Source organism: Opisthocomus hoazin, chromosome 8 (genome assembly GCF_030867145.1).
Source record: "Opisthocomus hoazin isolate bOpiHoa1 chromosome 8, bOpiHoa1.hap1, whole genome shotgun sequence".
In the NCBI taxonomy this organism is placed as follows: Eukaryota; Metazoa; Chordata; class Aves; order Opisthocomiformes; family Opisthocomidae; genus Opisthocomus; species Opisthocomus hoazin.
In genome coordinates this window covers 66,886,479-66,906,357 of record NC_134421.1, presented here as the reverse complement: position 1 = coordinate 66,906,357, position 19,879 = coordinate 66,886,479, and the positions used below count along the sequence as shown (strand labels likewise).

Here is a 19,879-nt window from a genome sequence, read left to right as displayed (position 1 = left end):
TGACTCCACAGAGTTTTAAGGCCTGGAACGTGGTTCACCATCTTCTGGCAAAATCCTTCCCTGAGTCAGGAATTACAGAGACAGAGGCAATTACCAAAAAATACAATAGGACCCTTCCCTGCAAGTCTTGCTCTGACCAAGCTCTTACTACAGGTAGAGAGCATTTGATGTGAGCTGTCATTTCAGACCTTCACAGATTCAATTCTGAATCATTCAGTATATCTTAGAAAACACATATTCATTTTCCCTCTGGCCATAATTGTCTATTTTCTTCCAGTGAAGCCACTATAAATAAAGGCCCAGAAAATGAGGGCTATCATCTGCCTTCACATGGAAGTCTCTTGCTTCAGGTCCTTGTCACAGTTGGCAATATCAGGCCTGGATTTAGGTGACTGAGGGAGTATTTCGCCTTTTGTTTTAAATTGAGTTTCTAGTGTTTGCACTTGCTGAAAAGCGCATGAAAATCATTGCTAGCCGCTCTAAATGCTCTGAAACTGGCAGCCAAATAAACACAGCTCAACATCATTCTTCGAGAACAGAAATTTATGGTTTTCAACAGTCCTAAAGTTTGACAGATGAAAAGGGAGGTAGAGAAAAGCTTAGTCAGCGTGTTTGGATTGCTGATGCCAAAAGGTAGCATGCCTGCAATGGGGAGGAGCTGCTTTACCTTCCTGCTCTCCCCACCTAACCCTGCCACTGGAGCAAGGAGATTCCTCACCCGCTGGGCCCAAAAGCTGCCTTGCAGCAGTAAGATCTGGGAAGCTGGAGATCAGGTTATAACTGAGCAGCCAACAGACTGCAGGGGTTTTAGGAGTAACTCAGCTAAGCCGTGCTTCCTTTTGAAAAGCTTAATTAAATGTGCTAGTTCATGAATATTTGACTTCGGTGGAATTCCTCTCCCAGGCTCCATTGAGTACAAAACTAAAGAGCTCCAGCTGTTTATTTTTTCAGCAGAAGGAAAATGCCAACAAAACGACAAACAGTTAATTCCCTGGCTGAACGGAGCCTCAAACCGCACAGTCACACCAGCTTCAGTCTCTCCCCTTACAAAAATAAAAAGGAAACTCAAGACTGGAATATACACAAGTGTCTTGAGACAAATGCGTCTCTGCAGACAATGGCTTTTCTGTGAATCCGGTCCCGCCTTACAGCTGCTGCAGGCCTGTTTTCACAGCCACGGTTCAGGGCACTGACCCAGCACATTGTGGGAGCAAGAGAAGAGAACAAACACTCCCTGGCAAACTGAGAAAAACATATTTCCAGCTCCCCATAGGTAGGGGCGAAGGCTCTTTTGTTTAAGGACTGGGGAGCAAAATGCTTTCATCTTGCTACGGGCAGGGCTAAGATGAATAACTGTGATGCTCTTCTCCCCATTAGGGGAGATCTGAATTCGGATTGCTACCGGAGCAGAAAGCAAGTGGCTGTTTGCAATAACAACACAGGGCTCAGATGGCTCAAGGGGCTCCCGATGTGCTCCCTACTCACACAAGTCACTGCACTTGGCCACCAGAATCCTTGGACTGTCATGGTCCAGTCAGTCACCCAGGCTATTTTTGATACCTCTAGCAAAGCCAGGGCTGAACTCCGAGAGTTTAACCTTTACTCCGAGTCTGAACTGAGGGCACCAACTCTCTCGCTGCTTCCCCGTTCTGATAGACATTAAAATAAAAGGCACCATGACCAACTACAGTCATTTAAAGCAAAAGTGACAGTAGGACTGATGGTTCCTACGTGATGCAGGCTGGACGTCTCAGAGATCCGAGGACAGGGGCATGGGGCTGGAAGGGAAGGGCACAGCCTCACCTCTCCCTTCGGCAGGATTTTCTGCTCATCCAGTTTGAAGGCAGTTCCTATTCTCCTCCTTACGATAGGTGGCTCCTCCCCAGGATCTAGAGGGTATTCTCGTGGCAGCTTTCCTGTGAGCTCCTGTAAGAAGAAAATGCTGTTAGTGATCTGGGAAATCCTGCAGCAGAGCAAAGCACAACACCGCTTTTGAACTGTGACCATAAAATGACAGGCGTTCATCAACACCATATCCAGTTCAGCCAGCTGATAAACATAGGGCAGAGCACCCAGCCCTGCAAACTCGTCCCAGGACCTGACACTGAGGGTGGGGAACTTTTCTTTAACCTGTACATGAATACAGATTTTTGTGGCCTGCCCGGGGTAGGTCTGTAGGTGGTGCCCATCCCTTGGGCGTTGGGTCCTGGAGCTGAGCCGATTGCAGCACATATGCTTTCATCTCTGCTGCAGGGCAAGCAGGAAAGAATTGCTGCTATCTGCTGAGCTGCTTTTGAGAGGGGGGTGAGCAGATCCAAGAGCCTTCACGCAGGATGCAAGTCTGCTGAGTCAGAAGGCTCTGCTGGCAACAGCAGTGCAGGTTATGACCTGTACAGAAAAACATTCCCACCTGATTCATGATGTGTCTGAGAGGAATGCAGTGAAAATGGTCACTAAAAGCAGTGCCTGATACCTCATTGCCTGTCTGATAACACTTCATGTATCAGAGCCCCTTCCAAAGCCTGGTGATGTCATGGGAAGATTTGGAGCAGTATCAGATGATGCTCTGTCAGACTGGTGGGGTCATTTGCAAAGATTTGTTCAAAATCAGAAGCAAACCCCACAGAACTGAGGAATATCTGGAACACAGGAATCATCGAGCAGCAATACTGATGTTAATGCTGTGGGTTTTTTTTTTCCCTGGACTACACAATACAGCCACACATATCTGAATTGAAGGCATTCAAATGCCTACAGAAAAAGGCAGGAGCCTCACTACAAGAACAGCCCGACTCCTTGTACTCAAAACTCTCCCCATGAAGGACAAAAGGCTTTTGTGTTCTTTAGCATCAGCCTTGAGAGCATCCAGCTGGCAGAGTAACCTAAATCATCTGAATCCCAGAGAACAGCAGCTGACCTTAATGCGAATGCGCAGCTCAGGCCCCTGCCTGCCCTGGCCTCTCCCCCCCCCCGCTCCCTAATGGGGTTTTTCTTTCTACTCTTTTCAGGTCACTAGGAAACAAGGACCTGGCCTTTTCAAATCCATCCTTTAAGCAGTTCCCAGCAAAATCGGTTTGCAGCACAGCTCTGTGCCGACGTGCACAACCCCCTTTTGCGAGAGGTACTGTTGCAACGTCTCATGCGTCCCATTCTGCGGTGCCCCTCCAGCCCCGTGGGGTTATTTCAGCTTTTCCTCTGTAACACGTTCCTTCTAGTGTGATGTGGCTCTAAGCACTGCATCGAGACAGATTCCTGTATCCTTTCCCAAGGGAAACGATGATATTTTCTTTATAACCCCTGACTTAATACGAAGCAGGGCAGTGGGGAAAGAGTTAATATCTTCTGTAAAATGCCCAAGATTGGAGCAGAACAAAATTAATGTCGGGCTACCATGCTGCCTCCATAAACTGAAAAGTATTCACAGGCACAGTCCTGAAATGTAATCTAAATTAATAAGTAACTGGAGTAGTGATGGCCCGAAGTAACCTGATGCCACTGTTCTGAATGGCTCCGGCCATGCTTGTTTGATTATGCCCCCCACTTTTAACCCTTTTTTACCTCCTGGTTTGCTGCCTTCCCCCTCTGTTTCGGCCATTCCCATGCCAAAGCAGAAAGCACAAAGGGCAGCCTGAGAGGCAATATTTTCAGCTGCAGGCTGCTGATGGATGAGCTGTAGGGTTGTGAGACAGGGTCAGATTCGAAGTGCCCATCAACTGCCTCTCTCGGATCATCTACAGAAAGCACGAACACTTTCTACCAGCTCTTAAGGTGCCAACAGATGGGCTCTGGCCGGCCTTGCTGCAGCACGTTAAGGAGATATTGCTCTGTACCACTGGCTCCATGCCCCAGCCAGAGCTTTTGCCTGCATCCCGGTTGCTCGTGAAGTGCCTGAAGCTGCACCACCAATGGGGCTGGAGTTAAAGCAAAGGCACTGGGCTGTGAGCTCCTGCAACTGTGGCACAGGCACATCTTCCCCTGCAGGTGTGCTGCTGCAAGGCATTAGCCCTCAGCAGTCAGGCAGGGTTAGCTGAAGGCAGTAAATTGCTCCAGGGCAAGTAAAGCCCTCCAGACCTTGTCCATCAGCCCAAAAAGCGTGTGACTACTTCCTGCGGATGACCATAGCTCTGAACTTGATGGACTTAGGAGGCTGGATCTGGTCCTGTGACCTTTACCAGCACAGGCTGCTTGCTGAAGTCAACCAGAACTGCACAAACTGAAGCAGAGGAAGTTCCATCTGAACATGAGGAAGAACTTCTTCACTCTGAGGGTGACAGAGCACTGGAACAGGTTGCCCAGGGAGGTTTCGGATTCTCCTTCTCCGGAGATATTCAAGACCCACCTGGACAAGGTCCTGTGCAGCCTGCTGTAGGTGACCCTGCTTCGGCAGGAGGGTTGGACTAGATGACCTATAGAGGTCCCTTCCAACCCTGACCATCCTGTGATTCTGTGAAAGGATTGCTCGTGTGGAGTAAAGGATGGGAACTGGGGCAGCAGATATTTCTGCTGACTTTCTTTGTTGAGAGGAATTTTCCACAACTTGTTCTCGTTGGCATTAAAACTATAGACTAACTGAAACAATGTTCAGTGGGAGCTGAATCAGTCACCTACTTCCCCCATTTTTGTCAAAGGTGAGATACACATCAAGTATTCTGCAACAACTGGAAGATCTCCCACTGTCTGCAGCCAGTTTCCTGTTGTGTTACATATCACAATCTGTTGCTAAATTCAGATTTTCAGGCCTGGTAAACAAAGGAGGATTGCTGAATGACCCAAGTGTACACTGCTGCTAACCTCCACACACATCTGCAGCAGGGTTGTCATTTCTCCAAACATTAAATTGATCTCTAAACTGGCCTCTTGTGTACTCCAAGGATGAATAGGCAGGTGAGTGGGAAAGTCATGAGATGAGTTCCTGAGTTGTCCTGTACGTCCTGGGACGACCACAGTGGCTTCTCTTTGCAAGGTGTGCCACCACACTGCCACTCCTCTCCAGCAGTGCCAGAGCTTACTGGATGAAGGGAGCCTACATGGAGCAGATGAGACCTTGTGTGCTGTATGTAAGAACATGCTGGGAGAAGAAAAACATGTAAGGTCAAGGGTGCTCTACAAATAAAGTGTATCAACCTGGGTATTTTTGCTAATGAAGTCAAAAGCATTTGAGAAGTGATTACCAATACACAGAACAGCCTTCCTATGCCATTAGCTGCATACTCCCACCAAAGTCACCAAGAAGCCTGGCTGAATGTATCTTCAACACTATTTCAAACAGCACACATGGATGCTGAGCACCCTCCTAGCCCCAGGCCAGCTGGGTACTCAGCTGACATGAGGTCCCCGTCTCTGGGGAGGAATATGTCCTGTGAGGTTGCAATCTGGATTTGAAAGAGCTGGACCTTCCTGAGGCCTTTGTAAGAGCTTTGTAAGAGGCGACTATGGAAGGAATCTCTTCTCCTGACCCCGCACCACCGCCAAACAACAAGCATGATACAACAATGCAAGCCACAAAGTGTCGCAGGTTATAAAATGTCCATTGCTTACCGCTTCTCGGAGACACAGTTTCTTTAGCTCTTCCAAGCGCTGGCGCAGTGTCTCTTCCAAAGCTTCTTGCCTGGATTTCAGTGCAGCCAGCATGTCTTTCTTGGCAGACTGAGAACTATCTGACTCTTGGGAACCTATCAATAAACAATGATTTCACTAGGCCAGCTGACAGCAGAATACACATCTGGAGCACTTGTAATTTTACCAAAGCCTGGATGCAGTCGTTCCAAAAAGGAATCAGACTACGACATGAAGCAGGTGTTACCCAGTCGTGTTTGTTTACGGCAAATTCTTAATGTTTAAGCTAACAGACAGAGACTGGACAGTGGGGCACACAAAGACATTTGTAATCATTATCCAGAAAAGTAAAAGTAACAAAATTATTCATGTAAAGATCCCAGAAAAAAAAGACATGTGATTCCCATGAAAGTTCCCAAGGGCAAATAACAGTACAGTTTACAGAGCCCTGGAGATGCATTTTTGGCAAATTAAGCTTAGGAGAAGCCATTTGACAAAACAGCCTACTTCTTAAGAACTGCAATTATCCTAGTAGCAAGCATTTAATTCAATCTACTGTTCTATGAAAAAAATGTAATGGAATAAAATTACCTAGAAAAATTCCTGTAAAACACACCAAAACAACAATAACCCGTAGGTCCTTCTGGGATAGGAGCTGTTTCTTGTGAAGAGGTAGGTCAAGGTATTTAAACTGGATGTCCAAATGGCTTGACTTTTCAAGTGGCAATTACCCAGCAGGTTCCACTGAAGTAAGTCCATGCATTAAGTCCAACTTGGTTGCTCAGATGTCAGGACAGCAGCTTTTTAGGGGAACTTACTGATGGTGTTCCTGATTTTATCTGGGTTTGGTATGGTGCATCAGTTGCTATCCAAGATCTAGCATCTCAAAGAAGGGGCAAAGTTGGTTGCATCCATTTTTGTGTCCCCAACATGAGCAGCTGACTTTTCAGGATGTGCTTACCATTCACCGTCTTTAACACATCTCTGGGCTCAGGGATGAGTTTATAGTGAAGCCACTACTTTGTTCTGATCACCTTGTTTGCATAAGCCAAGTGCATCCTTTCATCATAGAGTAAGGACATGAAGGTTATGGCCATACTGTGAGATGAAAAGCAAGCTCAAGAAGGGGTAAATGCCATCTCTACACATTTTTCACTCATATTACTGGCTGTTTTTCAGCTACAGCTGTAGTTCAAAGCATCTACCTTACGTTTATGGAAAGCTGAGTTCTGGTATCTGTGGTGCATTCAGCAGTAGCGTCCCACGTCTGTCCGCAGACAACACTGAGAGCTACAGCTCTACACACTCGAAAGCTCTGCCCCACACAACGCTCTGGAGGTCAGCCTAAGTCTGCATCTGATCCCTTTGAGCTGGGCTGAACAGACAGGGCTGCTGTGGCTGAGGGGCTGCTGTTGCCTCAACAGAAGGTGATCTAAGGTAGCTGAGATGTCTTCCACGGGGTGGGAGATATGCTAGAGGACCCTGTGAGGTCCACACTGTTTTGCACTGGCAGTGGGGTAATCTAACCTACCAAAAATGGCACTAGACACCTATGCTTAGACAGCTGGATTATGCCCAGTGCTTTGTAGGGACTTCTTGTGGGGTACTGTAGGTTTATGCCCCCAGAAAAGCCTTTGACTTGGCAATGCTTTCAAAAGGGTTCCTTCTAGTCCTCAGTGGTCTCAGCACCCACTGTCCCAGGGTGATTCTGGGGGCTGCCCGGCCCCTCTAGAGCAATGGCACAGAGAAAGCAGACCTTTATTATCTGCAGGAGTCAGCTACAACAGCAAGCTACATGGAGTTTTCTGTGCACCTGTAGGATGGGGGGTGAGAGAGGGCTTCTAGACACATTTGTCGATTGGCCTCCAAGCATACAGTGAAAACACTCAGCCCAACGAGGCTGAAAACGTTGCTGCCATTTCACAGAGCTCTGGAAGGAACCTGGGAACAACTCTTTCTCTTGGCAGCAAAACAGAGTGAAATTTGTGCTTTCAACTTCATCTTTCCTTGCTACTATTCCAGCAGACCGTTAAGGCTAAACTGAAAGAGGACTGAGGCAAATAACGTCATGAAACAGCTCTGCATTGGCCCAGGGGGAGCAGAGAATTTCACAGATCTTTTCCACCAATATTTTCTGCAGCTTTCATACAGGAAGACAGCTGGCACTTCTTCTGTGAAACACCACCCTGCTTTGTCACACCTTTTATTAGGCTGTCCTGGAGTTGGGAAGGTGGAAAAAGGGCTCTGTAAAGGTCAACCAGGTTGAGCATCACCAGCAAAGGACAACCTCATAGCAAGATGTTTGTTTAGCTGCTGTAGTCATCCTCATTTAGCTGCTACAGCCACCCTCATTTCACTTGGGTTTGCTTTCATAAACCAACAAAACTCAATTCTGCAAACACATCTGTGCTGCAAGAACTTGATGGGATCTTCTAGAGGAGCCTTGTATTTGCACTGGCAGGGAAAGCCCTCTCTAGCATTTAGTAATTCTTAATAGTAACCCTGGTGAGTAGTTAATAGGAAAAGCTGAACTGCTGAATTTCTCCACTGAATTGCCAGCAAACTGCTGAGTCCCACTAAAAAGTTGCTTATGATTCCAGCAGATGTTTCAGCCTTTTTTTTTTTTCTTTTAGGACAGCTTTAATGACCTACGTTTTCCTTTCAAATGCTCTTCCCCTTTCCTTCCTCTCTCTGCTCCCTACCTCTACACCAGGCTCAGATTTATTTTTAAAAGCTATTCACTTTTGCACTGTGGGTTCCTACAGCAGCTACAGAGACGCTGAAACATTTAAAAGCATATGAATACCCTAAGCCCTGGCCAGATGCCTGCGCTGGTTCGGGGTGTGCTGACAAGAAGGAAACGAGCAGCTTCTGGCTGAGCTGGTACGGACCCAAATCAAGCACAGACAGTTGACGGCGTTTGCTCCAGCTGGGCTCACCCTCTGTGAGAACCGCACTGGTCTCAACCCCGACGCGGTCGGCGGCAGCGTCCACTGAGGGCACATTTTGCCATCTTTTTCACCCCTCCCAGAAAGCAAAGGAATTGGGGGAGGTCTGGAAGCGCACTGTCACATTCTGAGTTAAGCAATGGGATTATTGCTGAAACCACAGTCAGCCACTTCTTGGCACTAATGAACCAGTTCAAACGAACCTTTTCCAAGCATTTGTATCACAAACTCTTCTACCGTAGCAAGGGTTCAAACGCCAGGGGACAAGGCACTCAGTTGATGAATGGATTTTTTTTTAGCTTGATCATACCTGACTTGGATGATCTCTTGTGCATACTGCAGGACTTACTTATTTCTTCAGACCTTCCTGAAGTTTCTCCTTCAGACACTGTTCTGGTTTAGCTGTTGTTTGGGTTTGTTTGTTTTGATTTAAAAGCTGAACTGTTTTGGGGTGTATTATTAGATTTTTATGGGTTGGATTCTCTGCTTGTTCTCACAGGTGAAAAGCCAATGGAAACTTGATGAGCCAATAGAACCCCACCGGTGTGAGATGCTTGTAAAGGAGCAGAGAACAATGCTTTGTATTGCTGGGGTGCCTACAGCTTCCATTAAAGGCTCTTTATCTATAAATATGTATTAATCCAGCCTCGAGTAAGGCTGTGACCACAGACCCACTTCTAAACCCAGCAGCAATTGACCCAAAAATGTCAGAACAAATCAAAAGACCATAAAAGCAACCAAAGAAATAATCAAAGACCAGGTCAAACCAAACCAACCAAGCCTTAAATCAGCCTTATTAAATATGATGCTCACTGAGTCACGGCTGCCCAGTGCCTTCCACAGGCAATCATCAACAGAGAAAAATCGGTCCTGAAAGATCAGTTCTAACATGACAGACACCTGCTGCAACAGAAGTGGTTGACTGGGAGGCTTTCTCAGGTATTTTATCTCCCACTATTAAGGCTAATTCCTCATGCAGTAAACATGAGAAAAGTTGCTGAAATATGTAATTTCCCTGTATGGCTTTTGAACTTCTCTGTGAAAATTATTATTCAGCCTCCTTCCCATTTGCTGTGCAAAGATTTACCAAACTCTGCATTTTGACACATGCTTCTGCACAACCCTAGGAAAAAGGGTTGTGAAAACATACCAGGCAGCAAATACAGGGCCACCTCTTTCGTGGGCACCAGGAACCTACTGAATTGGGGCCTGTTTTTATAGCTGATGTTGCTGGTTTAATTTCAAAGCCAAGGAAATCATACATGCCCTTTCCTCCTTAGCATATGGGATCACCCATTTAATACCCTATTAGTGTGTGGCTACGTTACTCATTTACTTCACAACTGGCCTCTCCGGGTGATTTCTCCATCCACTGACATTCAGGAGAACGTGAGCTGTAAAATGGAGGGGAGAACGCAGTCTTCCCTGCCCGACTCCCTCCTCCAGCAGAATTTACGGCTGAGCTTCTTCACTAGTGCTACCGGGCTGGTTTCTGATCCCTCCGATACTGCTGATGTCGAGACTGTCTTGGCGATGTTGATGGGGACATGAAGCAAGCGAGTCACACCCCAAAGGATCTGACCAAGGCGATGTGCTGTGCCTGCGCAGATCTGCAGGGGCTCCTGGCTACCAGGTATCGACTCCAAGACAAGCTTCAGAACAAAGCGTGTCAAAGAGACAAGAGCAGCAATGTGAGCCACCGTTTTGAAGAGGAAAGCTCTACCAGTGACTCACTGTCCCCGTTTCCTCCCCCTATTTTAGTGGAGTGGAGTCAGCTTGGAAAAGGGATAAATGAGAAAGATGAAAATAAGCAGGGAGGATAGAAGGGATGCTGAAGAGCAGAGGGAGCCAAGGCGTGGGGCTAGTATCTGTGAGGGGAAAGGAGGTGCAACAAGGGCTGAGCAGCAGTGAGGCAAGAGCATCCAGGCATCTCTTTCTCATTTTGTGAATCTCCTGCTCCAGGAAAAACACATCTAAATATGGCAACCCCTTCACGCTACATCCGGCTGCTGGCTCCAGCTTGCTGGCGTTTGGTCCAGCTCCCCGTGGAAGGCTGTCCCCCGAGCAGGGAGGGGAGGTCCCCCCACGCTTGCTCCGTGCCAGGGTCGGGGCTGACTCACCGCGCCAGGATGTCAGCGTGCAACAGCCAGCAGCCTCAGACGGCCGCTATCTCTTGTCTCTGCCAGACAAATCGGATATCCTCCGCGGCGCGCGGGAGCCCAGCTGGAGCTGCTCCGGCGCACAGGATGCGCTCCGACATCCCGTGGGCGACTGGTCTCAGCCAGCCCCGCGCTCGCGGGCCGTGCCGGAGGCCGTGCGGGTGCTGTGCATCCGCTCCAACACCCTGCGGGATGGCCCAGCTTGGAGATGGCCCCGCCGGATGGAGCGGTGGGGGCTGGGGAACCGGCCGGCTGGGCTCTGTCGTGGCATTTTCAAACGTAAACAGGCCCCGGCACAGGAAACCTCCACCGCTGCTGAAGGAATGGGGCTCAGGGGGCTGGAGGCGCCTCGAAGACGTCTGCAGAGCTAAAGCAGAGGGGCTCCTCTGTGGTCTCTCCTCTGCCCACTGAGATGAACAAGGAGGTCTAAGGTTCAGTCCAACAACAACCCAGCAGTAACAGGGCTCCTCACTAGCTAGGGACCCTGCAGAGCTCTTAGGGCACAGATGAAAAAAATCCACCTTCAACCTAACCTGATTTCAATCCGATAATTATCTCTGCTGGCTTTGATTAGGGTTCATGCCAATGTGAAAGCACAGCTTTTATTCCTGGGCAAATCTTGCCTCAGATATCCAGGGATGGCCCAGAGATCCTGAGCAGAAGATCCTTGAGCTAACAGCAGCCCACCGTTTTGGGGGCCCCCTTCAGAGCCAAAATATAACTTTAACAAAAGTTAAAGAGTGAGCTTGTCAGAAATGGACTTGGGAGCATCAGGTATCAAACCTACAACTCTGTAGTGGGCACAGACTGAGACTGAAGGCCTGGGAAACATGGAGGAGCTCAGACTTTGGCCCTGAACTGCTATGACCATGGGGAAGTCACTGCCCCAGTGTAAGACTCCATCTCCCCTCTGCTGTGTCTTGAGACTGTACGTGATGTGGGGCAGCGACTGCCTCGCACTGCACAGCAGGATCTTGGCCAGACACTGTGACAGCTGGAAGCAACAACAAATATTTCCTTGTAGCCTTGCTGCAAACCCAGAGGAGACATGCCAGCTTTGGCGTGCTCCTCATGGCACTGACAGTCCCTTCATGTGGAGGAGTGAGATGGAGGGAGGAAATGGCTACAATTAAGTTCCAGGAAAAAAGGACTGAGAACAGTAGGGAAGTGCAAGCAAACAGAGATTCAGTCCTGCCCTTGTGATTTCGAGTCCCTCAGGGTATTTATAGCCTGGAAATCTACTGTGGCCACTTAATCATTTGCACTTATTCTCTCCAGCGTGCAGGCTGTGCCGCGATAACCCATCATTGTTGTGACTGCGTGCCGATAATCTTCAGCACAATGGGAGGAAACGTAAAAGCTGGGACGGAGCCGGTGCCTGTGCCCAATGGGACAGGCAGCAAATGCCTCCTCCCGCCCCGTGGGACAGGGCTGGGTCACCTCTGCCAGCCTGGCTTGAGGGAAGGAGCTCTTGGAGCAGAGGGTTCTGGGTGACTGTGTGGAAGCAATCCAGGGTCTCCAGTTCCCTGGTATCTGCCGTCCTCTGCCAACCATATTCTCTCTATTCCTTCCTTGTAGCTGCTGGAAGGCACACAGCAGCAGCAAACACCGCAGATCTCCTTAGCGTTTTGGGGGGAGCCCTGTCCTCCCAGCTGGTAGGACCTAACGGCAGCTCTGAACACAGGAAACTGGAGGGAACCATGGTCGCCCGGCCCACCAGCAGCACCCCAACTGAAACAGAGATTCACACAGTCCTACGTAGGCATCCAGGGAGACTGATCCACCTACCCAGGCCTGAAGAAATGACTCACCTGGTCAATGAACTTTGCATGGGTCTAGTCACTAATGCAGTTCTGCTAAGCCTGCAAACCCCATGCACAGCCAGAAGGGATTTGAGTAGGGAGCAAAAAAAGAAGCAGAAATAAAAGCATGGGCAGCTCCCAGTTTGGGATTTCCATTCACATAACCCTGATAGGTGCTGGCCCTACAGAAGCTCTTCTGGGTCTGATTTTCTGCTGGTCTGCACCTGGCTACTGGTCTCCCAGTGAGAGAGCAGAAGCAGATCCCCATTTTTTTTCCAGGAAGGCAAAACGTCAGTGTATTAACATGAAAACAGGATTACTACCAAGTAGCTCTCACAAACTTGGGAATGGTGCCCAGGAGGCTGAGATCTTGGAAAGATCTTAAGAACTTCCTTGGGGTACTTAACATTATTTACGTTCCAGCAGGAAACAAACAAAAAGCTCCAACAACCCAACACCAGTTTGGGAGCTGCTCAGCTACTACAACACTCTAAGTGGTGGGAGGATGGGAGGCAGATGGTGGATTGTGCACTGCACCAGGAGGGCCTAAGGAGCAGAAAGGCATCTCTGATTGCAGGCAAGGCAAGGAACTGCACAGCAGGCTGCTCTGAGCTCTGTAAGCATTGCACATTTTAACCCCTTGCTGGACATTTTCCAGGCAGGAGAGAGTGGCTTTTAAGAGACATGCAGCATGCAGTAATGCAAAGCTGATCTACTATGCCAGAGTAGGTTCAGTTTTAAAGCATGTGTGTTCTTAGACGGACTCATCCCTTGTCAGGCACGAGAAGGTTATTCTCTGGTGTTGCACATCTCAGAACAATGGATTTTGAAAACTTGACATGACACTTGACAAAGGGCACTTAATTGACTGGAACTTTTAATTATAGTGATACCAGGAACTCTGCACTCCTGAAGAGCTTCTCACCTGAGCAGCTTCAAGCTCTTTGCAAGCTATCAACCCTTGCTTTGCTCCTGGAGTGACATTTAGCACTGTTTTACACACAGCTTGCCCCATTCAGACTGACAGAAGAGTTTCAAAGAAAAACAGACAAGTTCCTGACTCCTCTTCTCTGGGCCTTCTCTTCTGATACTCTAGCTCTCCTCCATATCAAGTTCTCCTGGGTTTCTTTCACAGATTATGCCTTCCTCATAACAGGAAGGTGCTCTAAGCCACAAAAAGAAACCTCTAGATCCCCACACTGGTATGGCGGAGAGTGCTAGGGAACAGCTCTTTTGAGCCCGGGACACCAGGCAAATTCCAGCAACAGAGAGGCAAAGCAGATGTGCGCTCTGTGATGAAGCCACCCTGCCCCAACACTGCTGCGGGACATCACCAGTTCCCAGCTTCAGTTCCCCTAGTGAGTTGCACTGGCTGACTGCTTCCTTACTGCTAGTTGAGGGCTTCTTCACAAACGCATCTGCCCAGGGATGAGCTGGGGGCTAAGAGGTGACTATGGTAGAAACTGTGAACAGAGACCAGTCTCAGCTGGAAAGTGAGAAGTTGGAGATGACATCCTGGGGCCAGAGAGGAAACGAGCAGCGGTAATGAGAGAGGGGGAGGCTGCTGTCTGTGCTGTTTGTGGGGCAACGTGCTGAGAGACGGACTGACACCTGGACAGACAGAAAGGCGAAAGGGAAGTGACTTTCATTGCTGCAGTGCAGCTTCTGGCTGCTGCCCACCATACCATGGCCATGGCCCTTCCCACCACATTCTCTCCAGTTACAGGATAAAGGACCTACCTGATGACAGAAGACTCCCACTGCTGCCACTGATAATTTTGCCTTTACTCCCCATGTTGGCCAGCTTTGAGGTCTTGAGCGTTCCAGTTTCGGTCAGGTCAATCGCAATCTCACTCAGGCTTCTTGCAGCATGAATCTTGGACTGAACACAGACACACGAGTTAGTAATGATCCAGTGCTTCTTTAAAGCTCATAGAATGAAAAAGTCCTTTTGCTGTGGCAGGAAACAGGCCTCCACAGCAAACTTGGATTATTTTACAAGAATAGAAGCAATCTGGCATGGTATTCACCACGGCACTTTTTACATTCTTAAGTGGGTACAATTCTGGCACCGCTTCCTGTTCTTTGTTATTTTCCCTGCTTTGCCATGCACATTTTTCCCTCTTAGAAAAACTATGTATGGAGTCGCTGTGTTACCACATACAATAAGAAACCTTCAGAAATGCCAACATAATAAACTCCAAAGCCTAAAAGGCTAAAGACCATCTCTAGCATCTAAAGGAAGCCAGAAAGGGCCTTTCCAAATCTGCAATGAGCTTTGGACCAAGACACAGTGAGGACATGGCTTAAATGGCCTGTCATGAGAAGCCAGAAGAAAATACTGGCAGGGAAACATGTTCAGGTTATGGTCCAGAGGGACTGTGACGGACCTTTTCAAAGCATTAACACTACTCCAGTAAGAAACAACAGCCAGCCCCAGCTCAGTAACTGGCCACGCTAGGGCAAGGAGTCACCCACTGTACACCACCAAGTGTCAAAAATCTAGGCACCTCCAGGAGAAAGTAAATGTGCATGCTGTGTAAACCTATAGAACAGAACAGAGCAGAGTGTTTCAGCTGGAAGGGACCTCATCGTCTAGTTGTCCTCCTACCTTAGAAGGGAACGACTTGACTACCTAAGACATCATCCTTTCTCCATTGGCTCTGGAAGGCTTTGGGACAACAAGATGCCCAGAAAGTTCAGGTGAGAAGCCCCAGGACTTTCTCTTCTTTGAGCAGTGAACTCAGTTGTGGCTATGCCCACAAAGCCAACAAAGGCAGAAGACGTCCAGGGCAAGGGGGTTAGTGGCACTGAGCAATGAACTGAGCACGGCAGCTGCTTGCAGGACTGGGCTCACTCGGTCCTAGTGGCTGCCTTGCCCCTGCAACACAAGCCCCACTGTTAGTAGCTCACCATCTGTCTCCAGTCCATTCTCTTGCCAGCCTCCAGCAGGTGCTTAACATGAACAAGAGGATCAAGAACATCGACCAGATTTGCTGGGGATGGCCCTTCCCTTACATCCCTAGCACTACCAGGAATAAGAACCCTACATACGGATTTTTTCAGTCCTTTTTCTGACCAGTACAGCCTTAGGAACACCTTAAAATAGCAACGGCCATATCAGAAGAACCCCAAAGCCTCTCTAGTCCTCTGTCTCATTTCTGACTGGGGTCATCTCCAACCACTTCAGAAAAAAATATAAGAAAACTTTTCATTAAGCTATTGTGGAATAATCTCTCCACATGGAAAATTTCCTCCTGCCTTTTCTGAACTAATGCTTATGCTCTGAGCTCTGTTTTATGTATCGGTGGTTGAATTCACTTCAGGTAACATGCCATGCTAACAAGGAGGAAACCGACAACGAGGAAGAAGATCACCATCTGTAACACGGCACACAAAGATGACTGCTATTTCATCTCCAACCTGGAAATTGGCTTCTTGCTCGCTGACCCTCGTGTGAGCTCCTCAGTCATGGATGGAGGGAGCTTGGAGCTCATCCCACGCCCAAATCTCACAAGCCCCGTGCTGCTGAGCTTCCATTAGCCCGGCCTTGCAGGGACACTGACCTGCAATTTCTATTTGCCAGAACTCCGAAAGTTGTTGGGACATTGTGCCGAGGCTCTCCAGCAACACAAAGACACTTGTTCAAGAGGATGGTGAAGCCTCAGTTCACCTGAGCATTCACCTCTGCACCTCCTCAAGGCTAGAAGAGACTCTCAGCCCTAGTCATACACTTCAGGTGATGGGCACATCATTACAGTGCTAACAAATCAGAAGCTGATTGACATCCACGTACCAGGCTGTGATCTGTTCCCACTGGAACTAACACAAGATGGGACTACAAGGAACGCTTGCCATGACGGGATTTTCAGTGTTACTTCACATTCTCAGGAAGCAGAAATCATTTTAACAAGAACTAAGGCTGAATTGATGGCTGAATGCTCACCACACTGAGCTCTGTTACTGATTTGCTGTGGGCTTTTGGGTAAGACATTTAAGGTTAAGTTCTTAGCGATCCTCTGCCTCTGATTGCACATCAGTGAAATAATAAGGGAAGTAAAATGTCTCCCTGTTGCACATTGTATTTTTAAGATTAATTTAAGATTGCAAATGAAGATAGTACTGGGAGAACCTTACACTGAAAACACCCTCAGAAGTATTATCATAATTTAATGTTCTTGGGTATTCCTAGGCTCCATCGTTACCATTCAGAGGTACCCAAATGCCTCACAAGCTTATTTCCACAACAACCCCAAGAACAGGGTGTGTGCACTCACTCACTTCAGTGCAGAGGCTGAACGACCTGCCACGACGTTAGCGCAGATCAGGCAACCAGTGCTGACCTTCTAAAACTAATGATACAATCAGTTAGACACCTCTTACTTCCAGCAGCTCCTCCCCAAAATCAGCCTCAGGAGAAGGACAGCACTCTTTTACCTTCTTGGATCTGACATTTATAGTCAGAAACAAGGGCTGTGAAATAAGTTCTCCAAATAGCTCTGGAAGGTTAATTCTAGGTGAAGAGGAAAGTCACTGCTTTTATCTAATGAGATTTCCTGCTACTGGAGTCTTGATAAGGAGGCTGAGCATGAACTGGTGTCTTGCTGCAATGCCAGATCTTTGGAGGTAACGAGTCTTCAGACTGCTGCTGTCCTGGTGATTTATCCCCTGCAGGTGTATATATGTGTATGACCCTACATATATGGTTATGTACACCTTGTATCACCCCAGGAACAGCCATGTGGATCAAACCCAGTATCTGCCTAACCCCCTATACTGAGTCCTTGCAGCTGATGACTAGGAGAGGTACAAACCTCAAGCCCGCACAGACAGATCCCACCCTCCCATTCTGTGAGGCAGTGGTTTCCCTGTATTTGTAGGGTAGTTACAGAGAGAAGCACTGTAGTTTATTTCCACTCATATTCGGACTACAAATTAGGGCTCACTCTGGCCCTACCTGTTTGACTAGGTACCAGCTAAAATGCTGAGCGAAGGCAACGCAGCTGGATGTTGCTGTGGTCCTGGCCAGCACGCCAAGACAGCGGTGGCTGGAAGTGTGCCCTACATAGGGCCAAGGAAAAAAGGATGCAAGACCAAAGCCTGGCATCCCTGGAGCCAGGAGAGAGGAAAAACCAACCAGAAGAGAGCAGATGTGGTAGCAGACACTGGGTTTGATCAGCAGGGCAGAGTGCATCCCACAGAGGGCACAATATAAACCTGCTGAAGCTACAGGAGAAGGTTTTAGACCCGACTGCAGTCGTGCTAATGGTGCCCTGCACTAAACAGTGGGGATGGAGCATCTCCTGAAAGAAATGGGGTTAATTTTCCATGCTGCTCAATCCCTGATGCCTCTGCTGCCTACAGCAATGCCAATCAGCGTCGGGTGGTCTTGTGCTTTGGACAGCCACTCATCAACAGCAGGAATCAGACCAACAACTCATTTCATACAGGCCACTGAACAGCAGCCAGCGTGAGGCCTGGGCTAGACTCCGTCCTGACAGCACAATAGTGGAGAGCTAGATTACATCCCATTAGCACTCCCTTGGGCTCTGCAGTACCTCCAGGCTCAAAAATTGTAAAGCACTTAGCGCAGACCTGCCAAGTCTCATTTACATGGAGGGAGGCCGGCTCATTCATGAGTCATTTCAAAGCATGGGGCCAAACTGATCCCCAGTGCTGTTCTGACAGGGTCAGAGGGTGAAGAAAAATCCATCAGTGAAAAGCAAGAGTAGATGGACACCAGGGATGAATTTATCCCTCTTGCTTGCAGTGATGGGGCTTTGCTGCAGGTGATTTTTTAGAAACCCCTGGCCTATTTACTACCGGTTCATTCAGCCAAAAAACCTTGCGCTTGGAGGAATATGCTGTTGGAAATTCCCACAAAAGGGGACTTCTCAAGGCTTCTAGGCCAAGCACTTGATTGACTCGGTGCAGTCAACAGAGCAAAGACGTGCCTCAAAGTCCTGCTGCATCTGTCTCCTGAAAAAAAGGGAAGCTGACAGGAGTTCTGCACGCTGACGTGTTCACTTGGAAAGCTGGGGATCTTTTCAGTCTCCACGTTACGCTTCAGTTGTGGGGAGAGACAGACCAGCGGGGAGCGAGACGCTGGGAACTCAGCGAGCTGGCAGGAGTTCAACACAGAGTAAGGCTGCAAAGAAGGCTGGGATCTCACTTCCTTGCAAAAGGGTCAAAATCTAGGCAAAGCTGATTTTATTTCTTTTTAAAATCAAATGAAGGGGATTTTCTAGTGGAGCTGTGCACAAGGTCCAGATCCAACTGGTGCACAGCTATGTGAGGAGTACGGAGTTCAAGCTTGCTTTATCACCATGTCATATCTCCTGCCATCTTATCTACATCACTGGAGTGAAGGCTCCGTTGCAGTGAGCTCCAGCAAGCTGCTCCTTCTAAGTCTGTTGTTATTTTTCTTTCTTTTGTCAAAATGATATGAAATGCCAAGTTCGAACATGAAAGGAGGGGATATCTAAGTTTTGCTTTGAAGTGGGGGATTCAGCTGAAGTGGGGACTGAGATTTAAGGGGATGAGAACCCATGCGGCCCGAAACTCAAATAAATGTTTGTCTAAGCCCTTGATAGCTGAAATGAAGACCTTTCACAACGCCCCACTGGAGTATGTTTTACTGGTTTTCAAAGGCAAAGCGCACATGAGTACAGTGTCCTGAAGTGACCCATCACACGAACTGATCAATTAAAATTGATGGGTCTATCAATCTGATGGTGTCACGTCAAAGACGAGCACAACAAACTAAAATACCAGCTCACCTAAGAGAAAGGGGCACAAATATTTGCACGCCCTAACTTCAAAGCCTCAGCGTGACTACTGGGGTTATTGTGACAAAGCGCACTGACAGGGTCACAGCCGTGACAGGCTGACGAACGAGGGCTGGTGGGTGGTGCTGTCTGCAGGAGTGTGAGAGAGGGGAGATCAGACTGAAACACAATCTGCCAGTGACAAAAGAAGCCACCAAAGGGAAGTCCTGGGCATCTAAGAGACCCAGTTTCTTACCAAAGAAATGCGAGGAGAAGCGAATCTCCTTTTGTTTGTTGGTTGCTTGTGACCTAAATACCTTGCAGCTAGATCAGCAAATCCATCTGGCTAAAAGTAAAGAAAATAAACTTCTGTTTATTTGCTGAGCTGTTTTTGTTGAGAGCAAAACAGAGGGGGCTATGCATTGCCCTGGTGTTGCTGAGCAGAGGAGGGGGACAGGAAACCCTTAGCTGGTATCGGGTGAGCGTGCAGTTCTGTCCGTATTCACGGCTGGCACTTGGGCAGGGGTGGGACGTGAGCTACGCCCCTTAATTCAGTACAGCCCACAGCAACTAAGATGAATCCTAGTTTTTTGCATTAGATCGGACATGGCCAAAGTGAGCGTAACCATGTGTTCTGCCCGAGGCGT

At 48.2% G+C, this 19,879-nt stretch overlaps 1 protein-coding gene across 7 annotated transcripts in view; it reads right to left on the bottom strand.

Annotated features, from left to right (window-relative positions):
* FRMD4A (FERM domain containing 4A) overlaps positions 1-19,879 on the bottom strand; it is a 392,745-nt gene that overhangs the window by 17,308 nt on the left and 355,558 nt on the right. For all 7 annotated transcript variants that reach the window (XM_075429179.1, XM_075429184.1, XM_075429182.1 and 4 more), the window contains 3 exons: positions 14,206-14,347; positions 5,539-5,672; positions 1,804-1,926 (listed from right to left, as the gene is read on the bottom strand). In XM_075429179.1, coding sequence (XP_075285294.1) covers positions 1,804-1,926; positions 5,539-5,672; positions 14,206-14,347 — 399 coding nt within the window. The remainder of the gene's footprint in view (positions 1-1,803; positions 1,927-5,538; positions 5,673-14,205; positions 14,348-19,879) is intronic.